The sequence below is a fragment of the Phaethon aethereus genome (genome assembly GCF_964289735.1).
Source record: "Phaethon aethereus genome assembly, chromosome: 13".
NCBI lineage: Eukaryota > Metazoa > Chordata > Aves > Phaethontiformes > Phaethontidae > Phaethon > Phaethon aethereus.
In genome coordinates this window covers 9,549,617-9,569,952 of record NC_138589.1, presented here as the reverse complement: position 1 = coordinate 9,569,952, position 20,336 = coordinate 9,549,617, and the positions used below count along the sequence as shown (strand labels likewise).

The following is a 20,336-nucleotide window of genomic DNA, read 5'->3' as shown; positions in this document are numbered from 1 at the left end:
AAGATAAGTGACACAATTACATCATCTAAAAAATCTGAAAAATATTTTAAGCAGATATTGGAACCAGGCCTATGGAATACAACAGCCCAGGTTAAAAAAAGATGAATTAATTAACCAGTAGGAAACTAAAAGTAATAAATGCATCAGAGAGACCTGGAAAAAACCAAAGAAACTTACCTTGAATGCTCCACACTGTCCCTCCGACTAGATCTTGCATTAACTGCCCGGAGAGAAAGCGTCACCACAGGAAAACACAGCTATAGCTTGTGACTAGCTGTCAGCACGTTCCGCTGTGGGGTTTGGCAGTGTGTGGCAGCATGTAATAAATAACTGATTTCAATTTTATTTTGTTTGTGACACACCTTTCCTCAATTCTCCTTGCTGTGACAAGGTATGGAACAGACACAGCCATGAAGCCTTCTCAGGGAGCTTCAGGACACAGGCACACAGAACTGTAAGAACTTTATTTCAAAACCTTTTTATTCAACTGTTATTCAGCAATATACAATACAGTTTATAAACAAATGTCTTACCTTGTTTCCAATCTTCATTTAAAAATAAATATTATTGACAGTGAATATTAATTACGGTAAGATGTACCTTTTTAATTAAAATGTATCCGAAAGAAATAATTTAATTAAAAAAGAAAAAGGAAATCCAAAAAAAGCTAAACACAGTAATCTACTAAAAATATTTCCTTTCTTAGGAAGGGCTTCGACCCAACATCTTTACATATTGTCATAAAGATAACTGCTCAACAGTTCGTGCAAAATGAAGACTCAGAGGAAAGGTTTAGAAAAGAAAAAAATATTACATTAAAATAGAGAAATCATAAGTGCCATGCACAGAGCAGGGCTTTACACCATAAAGGCTGGAAACTAGATGCATTATTCTATGTGGTTTATTTTCTGTGGCATCCCCAAAAATATGTTTTTCCCCTCACGTAGAATTTATCATGCTTCTTTCAGTCTCTTTCTGTCCATCTTTAAAACTGTAGGTATTTTTGTCAGGGATTTGTTCAGTTTTTAAATAGGTTCCTTTTTGTTTGGCTGAGGAGGAGTGGAGGAAGTAGTCTGTCAGTGGTTTACTAATAAATGTACAAGCTTATGCAGTATTAACAGGAACATATATAGGAGTGGGTCTGTAGCATAAATAGGTCCTGTACCTAGAAAAGAGACAAGGGAGAGAAGGAGATTTCATTCTTTACCTTTTCCAATAGAGAAGATTAAATGCAGAAGAGAAATATAGGAAGATTTATTTTTACCACTTCAGAGCCAGGGGTCAGAAGCTTAATTTTAATAGTAAAACAGCATCCTCAAGCTATCCAGCTCAAATAGCTTTCTCTTCCCCCTCCCACATCTAACTCCACTTAGGTCATTTCATTATGCATTACTAATGGTATGCCTAAACTTGGCTTCAGCCAAGTTACCAGCAAGTGAGATTTCTATAAATACACTGTAATCTGGTATATAGTTTCTTGAGAAATGACAGGTATCAACCACCTATTACTTTAAAGGGAAATGACAAATGCTGCGGCTGTACTCCTTGATTAACAGGACATGAACCCATTTCATTTGGAATGGGAACAGCAAGACCTTGACATCTTTTTTACCTTTGATAGGAAAGGGCAGAATTTTAAATTAAAAATGTGCACAGGAGCTATAGAAAAACAGAGGTCAGATATGGGACACATCTGTTCCAGTCATTTCGTCCAAGCCCTGGGAGGGCGAGACCACTCCCACTCCTCTGAGGTAAGCTTATGTGGCACGATGCAGGGCTGCAAGGGTAGTTATCTACATGCCACCACGGGAAAGCAGGTGCCTGCAACCTTATGGCTGTAGAGGGAGGACGCAGCTCGCCCTGGGCAGGGGCAGACACTGATGCCTTTGCTCACAGCGAGAAGCCAATGGGTGACACCCTTCCAAAGCCATGACGTGGACTAGCATGTGCCGTTGTCACCAACACTGTAACATGACAATGCAGGGCTGCCCACCCATGACTGGTGTCTCGCATGGCCATGGGCCATTCCCACAGGGGTGAATGCAAAACAGGAGCCCAGCCAGAGCTTTGCCCTGCAGCTGGAGTGCAGAGTCACCCGGGGAAAGGCTTCAGCAGTGCTGAACACCCTACATACAGGAGTAATTGGTGCCCAAAATACTGACAGCCGCCCAGAAAGTGGTTGTCAGAGCCACTTTGCATAGCGTGAAAGCTTTTAAAAAAGCTTTCCATGTTCAGCATCTCTGAAAACAGAATCAGGCCACTCACTTCTATTTAGGAGACTCACTTCAGGCACCCTAATGCAAATACTCTAGTCTTGGTTTCTAGGAGATAGGAGTCTCAGCTGCGATCAAAGGAAATACCTCAAACAGTTCCTGAGTAAACCACTGCTTTTGGGCTTGCTGTTCAGGCTCCCTCGTAATCTATATATACCTCACCAGCAAAGCTAGAGTATTATTATCCAATATCAAAAAATAGTTCGCAGTAATGTGGTGTGCAATTGAGGAACTCTAAGAAATGTCCCCATAGTGCTATCTCATAGACTGTGTGGAGATTATTTAGTTATTAAGGTTTTAATTAAATCCTTGCATGCACAAGCATGTGGCTAAGGACTGCCTACACAGAAACAGCAAGGTATTAAGATGAATACAGGCTTTTTCTTTTTAAAGCTGAAAATCATTAACAAGCACAATTAACTCAGGCAACTAAAGGAGTAACTCATTAAATTCTTGCAAAATGACACTAGAAGCATGTACAGGGAAGCGCACAACAGCTGCTAAAGCTCAGGTTCCCAGCCAGCACATGGGACAGACAATCGCCAGCCCCAAACGTTCTCGCTGCTCTGAGGCAGCAAGGCAGGAGCTCACAAGCTCGGACTTGCCTTCCCTGCCCAGGAACCAGCCCTGCAGAGTCGAGGTGTAAGAAGGGTCCGTCCCTGGACACCTGCAGGCAGGGTAAGCAATCCCCCTTCCTGCACGGAGAGGGCGAGGGCAGCAGGAGCCCTGCCTGTGCTGATGCCAACCTTGCCAGACTTCCCAGCCCCTCTGCCAGCCTGGGAGCAAACAGGGCTGTGACAGCCATTCCCCAGCCTCAGGGACCTCCCTCCTCCAGCAGGTCAATTCACAAATACATCATATCCTACAGTTTTAGCAAGAATAAAACCCTAGCAACAACTCTACTTATAGCAGCGAGAGAAAACAGCGTGCTGACTGGGAAGGCTGAAGGTAAACCCCCTTTTTCTGTCCGTCTCTGAGCCTGACATGCAATGCGGTTATCTGAAGACTGAGTGCTTATTCACAAATTACAGTCACTGGCACAACAGACCCATACTTACAGTCAGCACATGCCCCTTTTCCAAGCTGTCAGATGGCTCTTCTCACTTCTGGGCAATGGCACAGCTGCAAGAATGCCAGCCCGGAGTGGTTCCCATGTGCTATCGCCATCCCCTGTGCCCAGGGACAGCAAAGGCAGCCCGGCAACACTCGTGGCAGCACATGCAGGTGCCGCATTTGTGCCAATTCCACACCTGCCCCCCACTGCGGTGAAGATCTGGCCTTGGGTATTTATTATGCTCAAACCCGAGGGTAGTGAGAACCTGTATTTCCCTGCCAGGGCTCAACTTGTCTTTCAATAAACAGGACTCACGTTCGAGGAGATGCTGCCAGTTACTCAAAAAGAAAGCGGCACTTTTGTAAGGGGGGAGTCCCCCTGGAAATGATGAGGATCTCAATCTGGAGACATGGGCTCTTGTAGCTCGAGTGCTCTTAAAACCATTGTACTGAAGGGCTGCACAGGACACCAGGTTAGGATTGTTTCTGCTTTGAATGGAAAGCGGTATTAGTCACAACTCCAAGCAGTAGCTGTGTGCCCACTTACCAAAATCATTTCTATGCCAGTTTTACCTTTATGTACTAGTTTTAATTTAAATGTCAATGCAGGACTCTGAATTAATGCAACAGTCCAAATTTTTTGTCTTTTCCTCTTGTAGAAATTGCCGTTGTTTTTAACTTACATTCTCTATCTTCTTAATTTGACAGCAGAACGTGAGTTCAGGGTCTGTTAACAAAATTTCAGCAGTTAAATAAAATCTATTTTTTTAAAATTATTTGAAAGCAATTATTCTGACTGAACACCAAATACAAGTTTTTTTTCATACTGACTCAGTGTTAGTCTGCTCTAAGCCTTCAGGCAGCAGACGCAGATACACAGACCTTCAGGATTTTCCTCTCTGAACATAAGCAGACTACAACTACCATTTCCAGTAATTTCTCCCTGTTTAGTTAACCCAAACGCTGTTCATTATAGGTAGGACTGTTTATAAACAAGCTGGACTTAGTGTCCTCAATTCTGCTTTTACTGCAGTAGTGGAAGTCTTGACTTTTACTTAATAAATTGCTACGTTTGTAGATGTAAACAAACACAATGTGGTCTTGACCACTAGGATCTGGACATGCAACCGACCCAGATTTGAGAACAGAGTTTCTATCCAGAGACATTAAAATCAGGAATACCAGTTACTTACAAACTACAGACACAAGAAAACATTTAATTTATACACTTCCTTTATACTTTGAATAGTCATTTGATGTTTTGTTATTGTAAGCTTATTTATCGCTACATAGATTTACCATTTTGCTTTTAAATTATTTATATGCACATGGCTAAAAAGGAGAATCTACCACTAAGCAGAACAATAACAAATTGTTCTGTTTGTGTATGGTGAATTGCTCTCTGGCATCACTCATCCTTCTTTTCGATTTACTACATAATGTTTTACTGTAGTTTTCTATTTAATCATTTGTTTTGTGCCAGCACTCATCAAATTTTGACTTAAAACAGTTCATCCAATTGAAAACAAACATTAATTAACCACGTGACTTCATCACACATGGAAAAAATGGGATGATTCTTTTACAAGCTATATTTAACCAACAGCCAAAACCCACAGTTTCCAGCAGTTTCCCATTTTTCTTCCTAGAAAGAATCTGAAAATTCCCTTGATGTCTCTTTCTGAGATGGTGGTAAAATGCAGTGGCCCATATAATAAAAAGCTGAAAGGCATCAGTAGCCTATTTCCTGGAAGGATGAGATAACACCTACAATCTGACTGCCTCTTCATGATGGAGCTGGGGCCCCACTTGGCAGTATCGCAAGACATTTCTCTGCACTGGCTGTTATGCAGTGACCTGTTTGACCTGTTAGCCCCAGCCTGTTTCCTTACAGAACAATGTTCAATTAAAACTCTTAAACCTGGCATTTCATTAAGAGGTGAGGGGTCAAACTGACCAGATAGATTGATTTATTGCCTCAGTCCAGAAACTTTAGACTGTGCTTGAGAGATACGCTTGGAGAAGCCGCTCCTACTCTCTTCTATCTACGGAAAGAAATAGGGTTTTATATGGGTTGCTGGTCAAGGATCATTACAGGCAATAACCTCCTAGATAAAACAAATTCTCACGGATCTACATTTGGAGCACTTCCACTGAATTGAAGGGAATTTACCACACTTCAGATCTACGAGGAGCTTAAAAGTTTTTAATTAAAAAGGCACCATTACTAAAGTCACTATACACTTACTGCACTGAAGAGATAATAAGCTACACCACATCAGAATTACTCCACAGTCTGAGACATGATCTTGTAAGCTGCATATATCCTTCTTCCACTCTCAAATACTTACAGCACAATCCCCACACTGCATTTTTGCCGTCGGGCGTTTTTTTAATGGCTTGTAACTGGTGCCTTAAACTTCCTGCTCCTCACCAAGTGCTAATTCTCCAGGACGGTGTGCAGAAGTGTATCCAGAGCCTGTGCTAATTTGAGCACACGCTCCTAGCTAAACCCTACAGCACTGCATGTAAAATGAGGCGCTCTTGTTAAAAGAAGTATGTAGTGCCATGGAAATGTATGCAAAAATACTAAACTATGGGGTCCCCACTGCTGGCTTTCTACTGGCTGTGGATCATCGTGCCTAGGCACAACCAGAAACCACCTCTCAGCTGCCTTTTTGTGTTGCTAATTTCGGCAATGGTGACTTCCCACATACTTAGAAGGAACTGCATGGGATCTGCTCACCACTGAACCTGCCTAGAAGGCACGATGGCAAAGTTAGTTTTCTACCCACTACATATTCTTATTTATGTTTTGCTGAATTTTGGAACTCATCTCAAGAAAAAAAAAAGCCTCATAGAATCAGCACATGTATCTGTTTCTACACAGCCATGCAGATACAAGCTAGTGATCCTACTTTCTTCCTTCATCCATGCCACCGAGGTTTTTAAGATCAAGAGTAAATCTCATGCAGCTGGGTGAAACTATCAGAGTTACCCTCCGCACCCTCCTTGTTGAAAATGTTCTTTTCAGATATTTTCAGGTCTTGTGCAGCGCTATTTTTATAAAGTGCCGCAGTGCTTTGCTGGAAGTCAGTATGTTTCAGTGCATGTGGGACAGGACAGACCCCGGAACTGGTAGAGGAGTCGGGTATCTGTTTCTTAAGGCGCTTGCAATCCATTGAGGTGGATTTTTGATCACATTAAGACTCAATAAGGCCAGACTGTTCTCAAAATATTAGGGCTGACAATACTTTCCAAACATGCATATGGTACACAGAACAGTCAAGTGCTCGATTATCCTCTGTGGAGGCTCTTCCCTTTTTCTCCTAGATTGCAAGGACATTATTAGACATAAACTACAGGATTAGATGGACAAATGATCTGATCCAGTTCAACAGTCACTGCGAGTCTGGATGGAAAGACATTTTTGTATTAAATGCAGCTACTAACAAACAGAAAGAGAGGCAGTTAAACTAGTGGATTTGATGAATGTATGGAAGTGCGTATCAGGTAGAGAGCAAGAAACACTTCTACCTTTGTGAAAATATTTCCACTTTTTAGGTTACCAGAAAAATACGCAGTTTCATTGTCAATAGGCTGGTAAAAACTCATCTCCCACTGAAGCGACAAGAAGTAGGGACACACAATACAAGGAACGGTTGGAACATTTTCCCTCACTATACCCACTCACCTTCTGTGGTAGCCAAATACATATGGAGCAGTCAGCAGCCTTGCAGAAAGCCTCCCTCCACTTCTAGGCACCACATTTGACTATGAAAACTGTGGTAGAAAGCCTGGCAGAGCAGCAGCTGAGCCAATTCACATGGAGCTGGGCCCTTGAAGGGCTACTCTTGGGATCTGTCCTCAAAGGGACAAACAAACCACCCAACCACTCCAAATACCAACCCTTCAGAGAAATTGAGGAAGAACTTCAAGAAAACACCAGCACTAATTTATAACAACCTCTAAAAGGAAACACTTCTACATTGACCCTGTCTACAGCATCAGAACACACCCTGAATACTTAGAGTCATTCATTCTATATAGATTATACAACTTAAATACTTTATATTGGTCCACATTTAACTAAGCCAGTAACTCTCCTCTTTTGAGACCTCTAGCTGGTCTCTACTTTTTAGTACATTCCCATAAATAGATATCTGCTTTGGTATCTGTGGGATGATCTCTCCTCACTGAATATCTTACTAAAGAGACACAAAACATGCAACTATGGATTTGTTTCATTTCCGGAATCTTCTGGAGTTCCATGATCTAAAACTAACTTAACAAAACCAAGCACCATTAATTCACTCCTTGACACCTGAATAATGAAAAATACAAAATTCTTGATAATGTGATTTGATGGAAAATGAATTTTGAACTGAAACGTATAGAAAAATACCTAAAGAAATTAGTGGGAGTTCAGGTGGTAAAGGAGCATCCAGCCCTACATATCCTTCTTCAGTACTATGTGAGCAAGTCTACAGCATATTGATACACACAAATAGCAAAAAGCACAACTCTAACTAACCAGATCATGAGGCAATGAAGAACACTGGTAGCGAGGTTTCAGTTACGGAGCTTTGAAGCGAGTCTGGGCCATATTCTCAAGTTTTTCCACTGTGAGTAGGACTAGAAAGCCATGTTGCAAACAGCAGGCAAGCTAGATACGGTCACACAATTCCGTAAGTCGACACTTTAGGACAAGACTTGCAATAAAAGGCGCACTGGACAGAACCACAGATTTCACATTCTGTGGTTGATAGAAGCTGTAAATATTTGCAAGCCAGAAGTAAAGAACAAGACACTGTAGTTCTCACTTCACTGTCTTTTAGAGTATTTTTGACTTGATCAGGATTAGGAGCAAGCTGCCAATATAGTTGTAATTATCACTCCAATCAGAATTACTAAAGTTAAGTAGATCCAAGTGCAGATTACCTAAGGATTTTTTTGAAAAATAACCCTATCCTGTCCACACTTAAAGAACAGAGCTAAGTGCATTAGCCAAATACATGATGACACAAGGAAAACGGCCGTTTTGAGAGCATGTGCCTGAAAGAAACCAGAGCCTGTGACGTACATAAAGGAAGGATCACCTTTTTGCTGTAAATGAACAGTGACCTTTGGGAGCAACCCACAAATACACAGACTCTCCAAACCTTTCCAATGACTGGTATGTGCTAGATATTGGCTAACTAAAGATGTTGCCATGCCCTAGATCTCTAAGGGAGGCCAAACTTTACAGAATAAGCCAGCAAGGGATTATTTGGAAAAAACGTGGACATGGAATACTCCTCAGTGCCCTCTTTACACGTGCAATCTCCAGCTCCCTGGCGTGAGAGAGATTCAGATTAGAATGCCTATTTAAAAATTCATAAAGTAGTAAAGTAGTTCTAATTATACCAGTTCGGTGAATTTTACACATGACCAGTAAAACAACAGACACAGAAGACGATGCCCATTAGAGGACTTACTAACCGTGCTCCGCCTCATTCTGAAGTTAGCAGCCGCGCCTAGCACACACAAGAAGGATGCTCTACTTCCTAGCCACAACCGTGCAAATGCAGGGTAAGACCAGATATTACAGCAACTACTTGACACCCCACATAAGCTTCGTTAGCACAGCTCCCTTCTCCAGCCGTGGCACAACGATCTGTGCACTGCGATCACACTGACTTCTCCACAGAGCGCAGTTGCTGCTCTGCCAAACTGCTCTTCTTTCCAGCTAATAAAATTGCCTCCCAACTGATAACAGCCTAGCAATATAAAATACTTGGTTGTTAACTGCTGTTGTGACAAATCATACCATTCTCCTGACAACCCCATTTTTTCCAATACAAACCTACTTGAACTGTTTATTATTGACATACAGGACTGCTCTGCCATTATCTAATTCTAAAAAAACACATAGTAAACAGCAATAGGGAACCTGCCAGCATTCTCACTGCTTTAGCAAAGCTAAATCAAAACCCCAAACAAACCTCTCATTACCAGCGCAGTCCTGTGAGGCTCTGTTCTGTAAAGAAGAAACACCTTCTCCACAGGACTGCTGCAAGATTCATTTCCTGGCACATACTACTTCATGCTTGCTTTCCCACTACAGACCACCTCTATTACTATCCTTCTCGAAACTAGTACCAGTAAGAACGTCTTGACATTTCTTTCTGCTGTGACTGCTGTAAGCATATCACTTAAAGCATTAGGGAACTACATAATCCACAACTCAATTCAAGTGTTACTTTATATATCAGTAAAGCTGCATCAGTATAGCAGAGGTGGGGAATACCTAACAATTATTTGCCTCTTGTAAAATACATAGACTGAGTTAGCTGGTACTGCAAACCGAGACTCCATTTTTGCAAAGTATGTATTGAAACCATACATAAGAAGAACTAGCGGTAGATGCATATTCCTGACCAAAATGCTGTTTGTTAATGCACAAAGACACGTGGAATTTCTAATTTTCACTCACTAATGAATCAATCTCGTACAGAAATCTAGACCAATGTTAGATACAGCTTCCACATACATTAGCAAGACCTGGAATACCCCTTTCACTGTGTTCGGCCGTATCTTTTAAAACATATTTTTCATCTATACCTTGAAGATATTAAAGAAGTTCAAATAATATTCAGATTTCTTCAAGGACACTGCACAGGCTTTAGTAGAATAGGTTAGTACAGTTTTGTCTGTCCCCCGGGAAACAAGCAAGAACCACTGAAAGGAGGTTACTCAAATAAATTGCATTTCCACAGTACAAAAACACCCTGGCGCAGCCTGTTTCTGCCCTAGCTAATGAGGTGACACGGTACTGCAGTTTGTGCTTTTGTCCAGTTTGAGAATTAATCCGTATTACACACACACAAAAGAAGGTATTTGACCTCACTTGTCCCCAAAGCGGTCTAATTTGCCTAGATATTAAAGTGCTAGTGATGTGTATTTAATGAGAATTCTTTTTGCATGTTTATTATCCAGTGACATTTAGGAGGTCAGCCTGATAATTCAGTTATGGCTGCTGTCTTGCTACTTTATTTAACATAAAGGAAAATGTGATGTGACCCAGGTTGCATTTAACTACAAATAACAACAGAATGTGAGCTCATATATGGTCTCATAAAAAGCATAGGGGGAGTGAAACAGACCCAGACATTACCAAGCCTAAGCTGAACAGCAGCACAGAGAGACTTTCCTTTCTTACTGTTTTATGTAATTTTTATCTAGCAAAGATAAATGAGCTCCACAGGCTGTTTCTCCAACTAGCATGCAGTCATACAAATTCTGACAAAGCCAGGAGAGCCCTAGACCCAAGCCCTTACCCAGAGTTAATCCAAATTCAACCACAGCCACTCCAAACAGAGGCCTTCTAACCACCCACAGCTCGTTACACTCAAGAAAACTGTGTTCATTTACTTTCTTGTCTCTAAGCTGCAAAATAATACCTTTTGCTTCCCAGCGCACCATGAAGATCCAGCACTCTGCCACATGGTCTCTTGCCTCAAGGCAGGTTGCCACAGCTTGACTTTGTGCATGTAGTGCTCTTTATGAGCATCACCGGGGGCTGCATACGCCCAGAGACTGCAGAATCGGGACCTGGTGCTTTACTACCTCAGGCCATGGAGCCCACAAGCAGACTTCTTCTGCCTCAGACACAAAAGGCTTTGTGGGGGGGAGAGGGGGATGGGCATGAAGCAAAGACTTCCTTCCTTCCTTGCTGTGAACACTTCATCTCTGCATAACACGAGTCCTTCCGAGAGCACTCCAAGCATCATGAAGCACAGTTTCTCACTCCCATCTTTGTTTGTTTTATTTAAAGCTTTCACTTAAGAGCTTTGAGGCTAGAGATCAAACAAGTAAAAGGGAACTTGGAAGCTGTAAAGTCTGATCTACACTCTGCTCAGAAGTTAAAGTAAGAATTGTCCCCAAGCCAATACACAGGCACTCATTTTGGAGACCATCTGGTAGACTATAATACAGCCAGCTCGCCTCCCAGAAGGTCAGCATGAAGATCCTTGTTTATTACTTCACCTGTCAGATGACAAAGTTAGTCTCATGACTAAGGCACTGGACTTAAATTTAAGATACCTGAAATTAAGTTTTCATGTTTAATTTTACAGCTGCTACACACTGAAAGCCGGTCGTTGCTCTTCCTGCCATTTGTCTGTCTCATCCATTTGGACTACAAACTTTCTGGGACAGAGACACTGCATGTCTTGCTCAGCGATGCTCCTGTATCCCCCTACTTGCCCAGTAAAAACTAGGAACAATTCCAAACAAGTTAACACGATATGCACTCTTTCACTTGCTCACCCCGATTTTTTATCCTACAGCAAAAGATTCAATCTGCATTAAAGCAAACTGAAAGCTAAATATTATTTTCATTTAGAACCATATGGACAACAACTCCTCTGATAGTACTAAAACCAATGATCTTATTAGCAGACCTTTGCCTCCTTGCAGCGCAAGTAACATGTTCTCAGTTTCCACTTCAGTCTACCTTACTGGCAGACAAGCAGTAATCTTTTTGACTCTTGTGGGACCACAGCACTAAGTTTTTATATGGTAGTTTAAACATTACAGATAAAATTCTGTTTGAGTAGCTAATATTTCTGGCATATTAGGCAAATTTTCCATTACATTGGATCTACTCCCTTATATATTATGATGCTGATCACAAATTTCTACCCAATACAATTTCAGATCACATGCCCAAAACTATGGATTTTCTATTTATACCTGGTGAGATGAGACTTGTTACCACGACATGTCTCTCTGGTTGCTGATGAGACTCTATGCTCTGCAGAAAATCTCAGTAATAGACGCATTTATTCTAGGAAGTTCATGTTTCAGTTCAACTAGAAGATGTAAAGAATCACATTTTCCCATGGTGCATGACTGGGACTCCAACTGAAGTCAACAGGAGCCCTACAGGCACATCCGAAAGTGGCATTTGATCTATAATCACATTTATTCTAATACAAGCACATAGAGGCCCTATCTTACTACACTGAATTTATCGGGAAGACACCCATTGCAAGGAAAATAGGATTAGAACCCAATTCATGCAGGACACTGTGGCTAGTGCCATGCCATCAGCTTTTAGGCAGAGCTCTCCAGGATTAAATTAGGGTGTTTCTTAATCACTGACGGCAAATCCATTGTTTGAGCACACCTCTGCTTTTATAGAGAGGAAATACCCCCATGTTCAATGAAAAGACTTACAAATGCTAAAGACTTTTAAGAGTAAATGTATTAGATTATTAAATTATTACACACAGATTTGGTGCAATTACTTATCTGTATATGTGTTACAGAACTCAAAATAGGATAATGAAGCATATGTATTATGCTACTATGCGTATATAGAATTCATATAGCAATACATGGTTAGGTCCTGCACTCTTATACACCCTATGTGAGCTATGTGTTTGATTTGATGGCCCTACTATGTGGAAAACCAGCTATGACACTGCCTTGAGGCAGTGGACTCAAAACAGGGCTTCTAGTTTACATCGGTAAAAAAAAAAAGAGACAGAAAAGTATTTCCTTTAAAGAGACTGCATTCTTTACAGAAAAAAATAATTACTGTACCAAAAATAGCTCTAAAGAACACCACTTTAACATACAAATGGGAAACTCTGAAGCTCAAGGATGTAATTTTCTTTTAAGACATTTTGAAGAAAGTTTAGTGCTTATACAACCCGAGTGACAGCACTGGAGACCAGAGTCTTCAATATCCTCAAAAAAGCAGCCAAGTCCTCATCACACTGACTTCCACATTAGTATTTTATCCACAAGCCTTTATTCTGGGTAGGGAGCAACACTTCATGTTTAGGGTAGATAAATGCACTTCTTGCCTCTACACCAAGCTGTCTCTCTCTGCTTCAAACTAAGTAACGCCTGGCCCAGTCTTTCTAAAATACATTGGTGATGGGGACTGGGACAGAAACCAGCAATCTGCTTCACAAAAGCAACCAGAGAGACATGTCGTGGTAACAAGTCTTGGACAGTTCTGGCCCAGAATGCACCTGAATCAGAAACATTGAGGGCCAAGTCTTTCAGCTGCTAATCTCCTGAGCCATACTGTGGCTGATGTTTTATTGATAAGTAATTACAGGCAGCTCCAAACTGCGACAGGTATGGAAATTACAATAAACCAAGTAGAAGCCCGTTATTCAGAGGGTCTTGATTCAAGCAAAGTAAAAAGACATTATTTTTACAGAGGACCACACTAAAATACAAAATTAATTGCCTCCATATGGAGACAAAAGCAGTACTATGAACAAAAACAGGAGTCCTGTGCTCTCTACACTGACTTCAGCTTTCTCCCAGAATGGAAACTGCCACGGAGTGGCACTGTTCACAGATACCGGCAAGCGCAGGAGAGATGTCACAGCAGGGAATTTTGGTTTAGCCTGTTTTGTAGCCCTCTTAGCATCAGTCTCCATCTAGACAACCCCACAAAATATTTTTCTGCATTCCACTGCCTTTTTCACTTATTTAAATCATTCCATTATCTCCACTGCTGGCCACAAGGCTTCTATTTTATTGTCAGTATTTAATCCAGCCTAGGAATTATGCAGCAGTGCCACATCCCCACCGACATGTAAAAAGCAGGACAGACAGCAGTTTAGATGATCTGGGCAGGGAGTCTTGCCCTAACAGACATATGCGACATGCTCTCTTGGTGGCACACACTCACATCCATCTGTTGAAATGGAACTGAGCCCACTGCACTTCCACTTCAAATGCACCACTTAAGCACTGGGTTCAGAAGGCAGGGTGAACAGTGCTGTGAATCCTAAACCTAACTTCTATTGTCGGCATGGAAAACATTGCAAGAATTCTCACTGTGGGGGAGTGGAAAGAAGAAACATAAGAACAACCACCAACCCTGGGCTCCTAGGAGGAAAGGAGAAAGCAAACCAATAGGAAAACAACAGATTGTGAGCATTACAGTGTTCAGTTTAATTCTTTGTGGTCAGTGCATTCAGACACAGCAAACTAAACTATTTTATATGACCTATTTACAGGCTCCTGTAATTAGATCTCAGGAATTATCACTTTGTCTTCCACTGGACACCAACGAACAGCCAGCTTAGTCTTAGGAATAGTGAGTAAAACCTAGTTTTCACACATATTTCTGCATGAGAAAAATTAAATTATTCAGAAAACAGCACAAAGTAGGAGCCAGAGAAAACACAGCACCTGTAAAGCACTACCAGGTCACAGTGACCCATATACAACTGATTTCGATTACTGAGAGCCAAGTTTGCCCTGAGACTGTGAAGAGGTATCAGGAAGAAGTGTGAACGTGCCCGCATTAGAATTATGAATCTGCATCAGAAGAGAGTCAGCAGAGAGGGGAGCTCAGGGCTCTCCCTGCGTCATGAGTGGCATAAAATTGTTTCCCTCCTTCCACAGATAACTTGGCAGGGACATTTGTTCAACATTAGCTAAGTGAGAGTGTCTGAGAGGGGAGCTAAAGCCCAGCTAGAGCAGCACCATACAGCTCAAAATACCTTTGCAATACAGATTTGTGACTCTGTGTTGTCCCAGACTTTGCTGTCGTTCCTGTAAATAAAGGTTTACAACAGCCTTCTCCAGCTAGCCATAACGTGGTAATGTAGCATTAATAACTTAATACAGCATTAACTGATAGACAATCAGTATTAACACATTGTTAGTATTTGCAAACCATTCTAGAGCGCAGTACCTCCAATTCTTATCCTGCCAGCAATTTAGATGTGGAGCTCATTACACAGCAATTGCCATTTCCCTTCCAAACCTGCACCCTGCTCCGCATGGGCCCTGCGCCTGCCCAGGGTGACCAGGCCCTGTTAAGTGCTCGCTGATTTCAATCCTCTAGAGAACAGCCATGGCACTTCACTCACTTCAGGCTGCAGCTACTGTTTAAAACACCACGTCCAAAAAGCTGCCACAGGGGACTCCGACAGTGGGGTCTCCCACAGCACCTAGTGAAAGGCAGCAGGTCCCAGCCTTGACCCACCTCCCCAGCCCCACGCCTCTGTGCCAACTTGTGGCAAGGCAGGGCGCGACGCACCGGCCCTGGCTTGTTGGGATGGTTTAAGTGCATTTACTTACAGGCTTGGGTGCAATTATTCAGCTTTAGCACCTCGGCAACACGCCCGCCTATGACAGAGGGGTTGGCGGTGCCCGATCTACACCGAACGGCGGGGCAAGGGGAGAGGGCCGCCTCGCGCCGCGCCCTACCTGACCCGTGCTGCTGGCGGAGGATGGCGGCCTGTCCGGGCGGCGGCGAGGCCGAGGAGGCAGCGGTGACGCTGGCGACGGAGGCGCCGCCCTCGGCCGGCGGCGGGCGCTTGTCGGGGCCGGGCGGCGGCGTGGGGCGGGCGACGGGGCCGTGGCGACGCGGGGCCGCGCCGCTCTGAATGTGCGAGACCGCCTCGGCCGCCTGGACGTCGGGCGGCGCGAAGCGGGAGAGGACGCGCAGCAGCGCCTGCACCTTGTGCTCCTGCGTCTCGTCGTCGCTGTAGTCCGCCACGCGGCACTCGTAGACGCCCTCGTGCTGCCGCCGCACGCCCGAGAGCCGCAGCCGGTGCGAGATGTCGTTGCCCTGGACGCGGACCGTCTGCAAGAGAGTGCACCGCCGCGCGTCGCCTCAGCAGCGGCCGCGGGCCCCGCCGCCGCACCCCCCCGCCCTTCCCTCCCGCGGCCGCGACCCTGCTCTCCTCGGCGCAGCCCCGGCAGAGCTCGCGCTCGCCCCAGGTACGCAGCGTTGGCTGGCAAGAACACCGAACCTGGGCTATTCCGCCGCAAAGAGCGAGCTCCGGACATTCAGGCCCCGCACCCCGCTGTTAAAGCCCCGCTTCGGGATCCCACGGGCCCATCCAGAATCGGTCCCCGCTCCACATAACCCCCCCCACACCCCTCACCACCAGCGCCCTGCCTACGCCCCCAGCCTTGGGGCCCTCCCGCGCCTGCCCAGTCCCGCACGGAGCCCCACAGCCGCCGCGCAGCCTCCAGCCCGCACGGACCGCCCCGACCCCGGCCGTGAGTGCGCTGGGCGCAGTGCCACCCAGCCGACACCGAGCCGCGCCACAGTCCCGCTGCGGGCGCTGCTCCGGCGCTGCGGAGGGAGAGAACGGCTCCGCGATGCGAGGCCGATGTGCGCTTCGCTGGGGCGGAGGCAGCGCCGGGCCCGCGCCAACGGGAAAGGGGCTCGTTTCCCGCGGGACAGGGAGAGAAGGGGGTCACCACGGGCGACTGGGGCTTGCAGAGGGCAGGGAAAAAGCCAAACTTCTCTCCAGATGTAGCCCACAGTCCTTCTCAAGCGTGGCGAAGGAAGGGCTGCACGGAAAACATCTCCTCCTCTCGATTTGCGAGGAATGAGACGTGACTGCTAAACCAGCACCAGATGGTAACGTTTCGACCGAGCCACGACACACCGAGGGGGAAAGTGCCACACGCCCGCCGTGCTGCAGGAGAGGGGCTGCCAGTGAGACCACCTGTATTCGTGTGTCAGGAGGGGGCATGCAGTAAATCCCACGTGCGTGGGAGGAGGGCTACGTGCCACCCAGCTCAAGCTGCACTTACACTGATCTTGGTCGCATCCTTATTCGTTACCTAAAAGAACAGAAAAAAGGAGATTAGACTCCGCTCTGCCAGCACATCAAGATGCTCATATCCTCACCCCAGTGCAAGGACAGGACACAGACAGATGCAACTTGCCCCACTTGCCCTTCACACAGCCCACACGTGGCTGGGGGCAGTTTCCTGGGCGATGGGGAAGGCAGCAAACCAGTGTTCAGCTGGGGGACTTTTGGTAAAGCTCCTGTGGTGCCCCACAGAAGTGCCGCCTTCTCCAAGGGTGCAAACAGCAGCCAAAGGAACTCTTGTTGCATGCACGCTGTGCTGCTCACAGTCACTGACAAACACTGGGGAAGACATTTTACCAGCAGCATTAGCACAGCAGTGAAGGCTGGACCCCTCACTGCTTGGGACAGAGCTTCGGTCCCGAAACATCCTGCGAGCAGGTATCGCTAAGCAGGTTTCCTACTTGGTTATTTTTTTGTCTCCAGCCAACTACAGTAAACCTAGGTGATGCCTCAGATTTCACTGATGCACCTCCCAGGGAGATGGCCATCGCTCTCCAGGCATGCCCTGTCATCATTTATTGTAAAAGCAACTCATAGTTTTTATATAAGGTTAAAGAAGACATTTAAATCCAAGCGATTTATTTCCCTGTCTGACAACTGACTTACACTTTCCCCAGCTAGGCGGCATCGCATTAGCTCAGCGTCTATATGCTTTGCATCTCTATTTGAGCTCTGCAGGAAAACAAGTGTGCCACAGAGGGGGGAGCTGGCACAGGCGTGGAGGCTGCCACAGGGCACCCTGCTGGTGCAGGGGCCAGGCAGCTGGTGAGGATGATGTGCCCCACGCGGTACAGCAACATGGCCTGGGAATCCTGCTTTACCCCACTCTTTGTACAGCCACATGTGGCACCAGCAAGGTGCCTCGCACTGGGGGGAGGTTGTAGAATGAACTGGCTTATGTTGGGGAAATGCAGCTGAAAAATTTAGTGTGGAGCCTAGCCTCAGACCAGGTGGCTTGGTAGAGGGAGAGGAAAGGACACACAAGATTTAACTCTGCTTCATGCATTTTAATTACTACATCCAACCATCTGAAAATGTCTTGCTGAGCTCCAGATACAGCCACAGGTGTGTATATGCACCCCAAGAAACTGTGCATTTGTATATGTAGATTGGTACACACTTAACGTACCAGCAGAGAGAGGTGTATCCCTCATGCCTTTCACTGCTCTATCAGTGAGCAAACAGGCTCTCCCACCTTTCACAACGTTTCCTAGCTCAGCCCACGGAAGCACTGGTTTTTGCTTGTCCCCACTTCATACTACAGCTACTTTTGACTGCCTCTCTCGGGTCCTCATTGCTCATTTTGCAGTGGGCCATTTATAATTTTCTATTTACAAAGCACTCAGGTTTTTTCCTGAGGTGAAGCCCCCCGTGGTGCATGCCCTGTCCTCCTCCTTCCCAGGGAGGGCCCAGGGACGTTGGTGCATCCAAGCCCTCTCTGGCACCGGGTAGAGGAAGCGCCCTCCCCTCTGGGGCTGCTGAGTTTATTTTGATCACCCTCTGAGCATGTTGCACTCGATGAACAGATGTATCTCCACAGCACTGTATTACCTTGCTCCTGCTGCCGGGGACACTGATGGCTAATTCGTGTGCAAGTTCTCTGGCTGGTTCTTTAAGGTACCACCACTGGATTTCCAAGGAGTAAGAGGTGGATCCGCTGGCTCGGAAAGCACAAGGCATCTCAATATCATCTCCCTCCCTAACAGTCACATCTTTGGGAACTTCAGTAAAGGTAGCTGGGAGGGGAAGATAGAGTTACAAGGGCTGGTTAACAGGAGAGATGAAAAGACAAGATCAGTCCTTCTCAGTGTAACCTGAGCCGCTTCAGCTCAAGGGCTAGGCGCTGACCGAGACATGGGTTTCTTGTAGTCCGGTGACCACAGGATAAGCCGAGCATCCAAGACTGCGCACGCAGGGCAGGGCCGAGCCCCCGCCACGCTGCAGCCGGGGGCCGCGGTTCAGCGGAAAGGGAAAGTTTCAAGAAGGCCTTAAAACCCCTCGTCCTCCCAAGAAAGCCCTCGGCTGGCTACAGGGGCACCAGTGTCCCACGGCCACCTGCCCCGGGCTGCGCGCCCGCTCCGCCCCGCTCCGCGCCGGTGGCTGCGAGGGCCGAGCCCGCGCTGCCGGCAGCTGCGGCCCCAACAGTGGCACCTTGTTCTGCAAAACGCGCTCCCCGGGCAGCGCTCCCGGCCGCCGGCCATCAGCGCTTCCATAGGAAAACGCGGCGGCGGGGACGGGACTTGGGGCAACTGCCGGCAGGAGCGAAGCGGCTAGAGCTCAGCGAGCCCCGCCGGCACCGGAGCCCCACCGTGCCCGCACCGGAGCCCCCGCTGCCTCCCGCCAGCAAGCTGCGTCCAGAGTGGCAGCTCACCGCGGGAAGAGGCAGAAGTTTCCTACTCACCGGTGACGATGAAGAGCAGCGGTGCGTTGAACATCAGGTAACAGAGGGTGCAGAAGAGCCCCCGACTTTCCATCTCATCTGTGTGGGCTGCGGGCGGGGGCCGGGCGCGGGGCGCAGCCGGGCACGCCTTAATCCATCGCACACAGCGGGGCCGCGTCAGGGCTCCTTCCCAAAAAGCCAAAGCCACACGACTAACCTGGGTTTGTGGGGAAGCAAATATAAAATCCACAGCCGGCTGCTCAAACTCGCTCGCAGGTGGAAGCGACGTTCCTGGGAATGAAACGGTAAATGTCGTCCCGGCTCCCTGCTCCGCCGCGAGCGGGGTTCAGCTGCCCTGCGCCGAACGGGGGCTCCCGCTGTCCGCAGGCGAGGACGCGCCGCGGGGCTCCCCTGCGAGCCCCATCCGCACCGACAAGCCTGCTCTCGGAGCTCGCAGGACCGTCCAGCGCGGCGGCAGGGCCGAGCCCCCTCCCCCGGAGCCCGGGGAGCGCCCGGCGGGTTCCCGCGGCGGCCCGGGCTCTGCCCTGCGTGGGGCGGGCGCGCCAGCACGTCCTGGCCCGCCTCTCCCCCCCCGGCGACGAGCGGCCCCGGCCGCAGCTGCACCCGCGGGGCGGCCCCCGCCTCCGCGGCCGCGCACCGCTCCGCCCACAGCGGGAGGGCCCACTGACGCCTGCCCGCGGCTGCCGCGGCCCCTCGCCTCCCTCCCCACCCCCTCTCTCCACCCCCAGCCGTGGGGGTGTCCGGTGCAGCGGGGGCTCCGCGCCGCCTCTCATGGGTGCCTCTCGCTTTCCCCAAGGCTCGGGGCTGGCTGTAGCTACGGAGTCCCCGAACGGAGAGCAGCGCAGGGGCTGCCGCCTGCCGGCACCCTGATCCGAGCGCGGGTCTCCTCTTGGGGTGCCTGCCCGGAGCTACTTGTTCAGCTGCTCTCAGGCTTTCAAACTCACTATGTTTATTACTTGTTAAAATACA

General features: G+C 47.0%; 1 protein-coding gene across 1 annotated transcript; it reads right to left on the bottom strand.

Annotated features, from left to right (window-relative positions):
- Nucleotides 1-1,076: 1,076 nt before the first annotated feature.
- VSTM2B (V-set and transmembrane domain containing 2B) lies at nt 1,077-18,661 on the bottom strand (the record flags this gene model as incomplete). Its single annotated transcript, XM_082005551.1, has 4 exons — nt 18,518-18,661; nt 16,905-16,934; nt 15,561-15,939; nt 1,077-1,165 (listed from the first exon to the last, which is right to left on the bottom strand). The coding sequence occupies exons 1-4, from the start codon at nt 18,644-18,646 to the stop codon at nt 1,077-1,079; spliced, it is 627 nt and encodes a 208-aa protein (XP_081861677.1). The 5' UTR covers nt 18,647-18,661.
- Between the last annotated feature and the right edge of the window lie 1,675 nt (nt 18,662-20,336).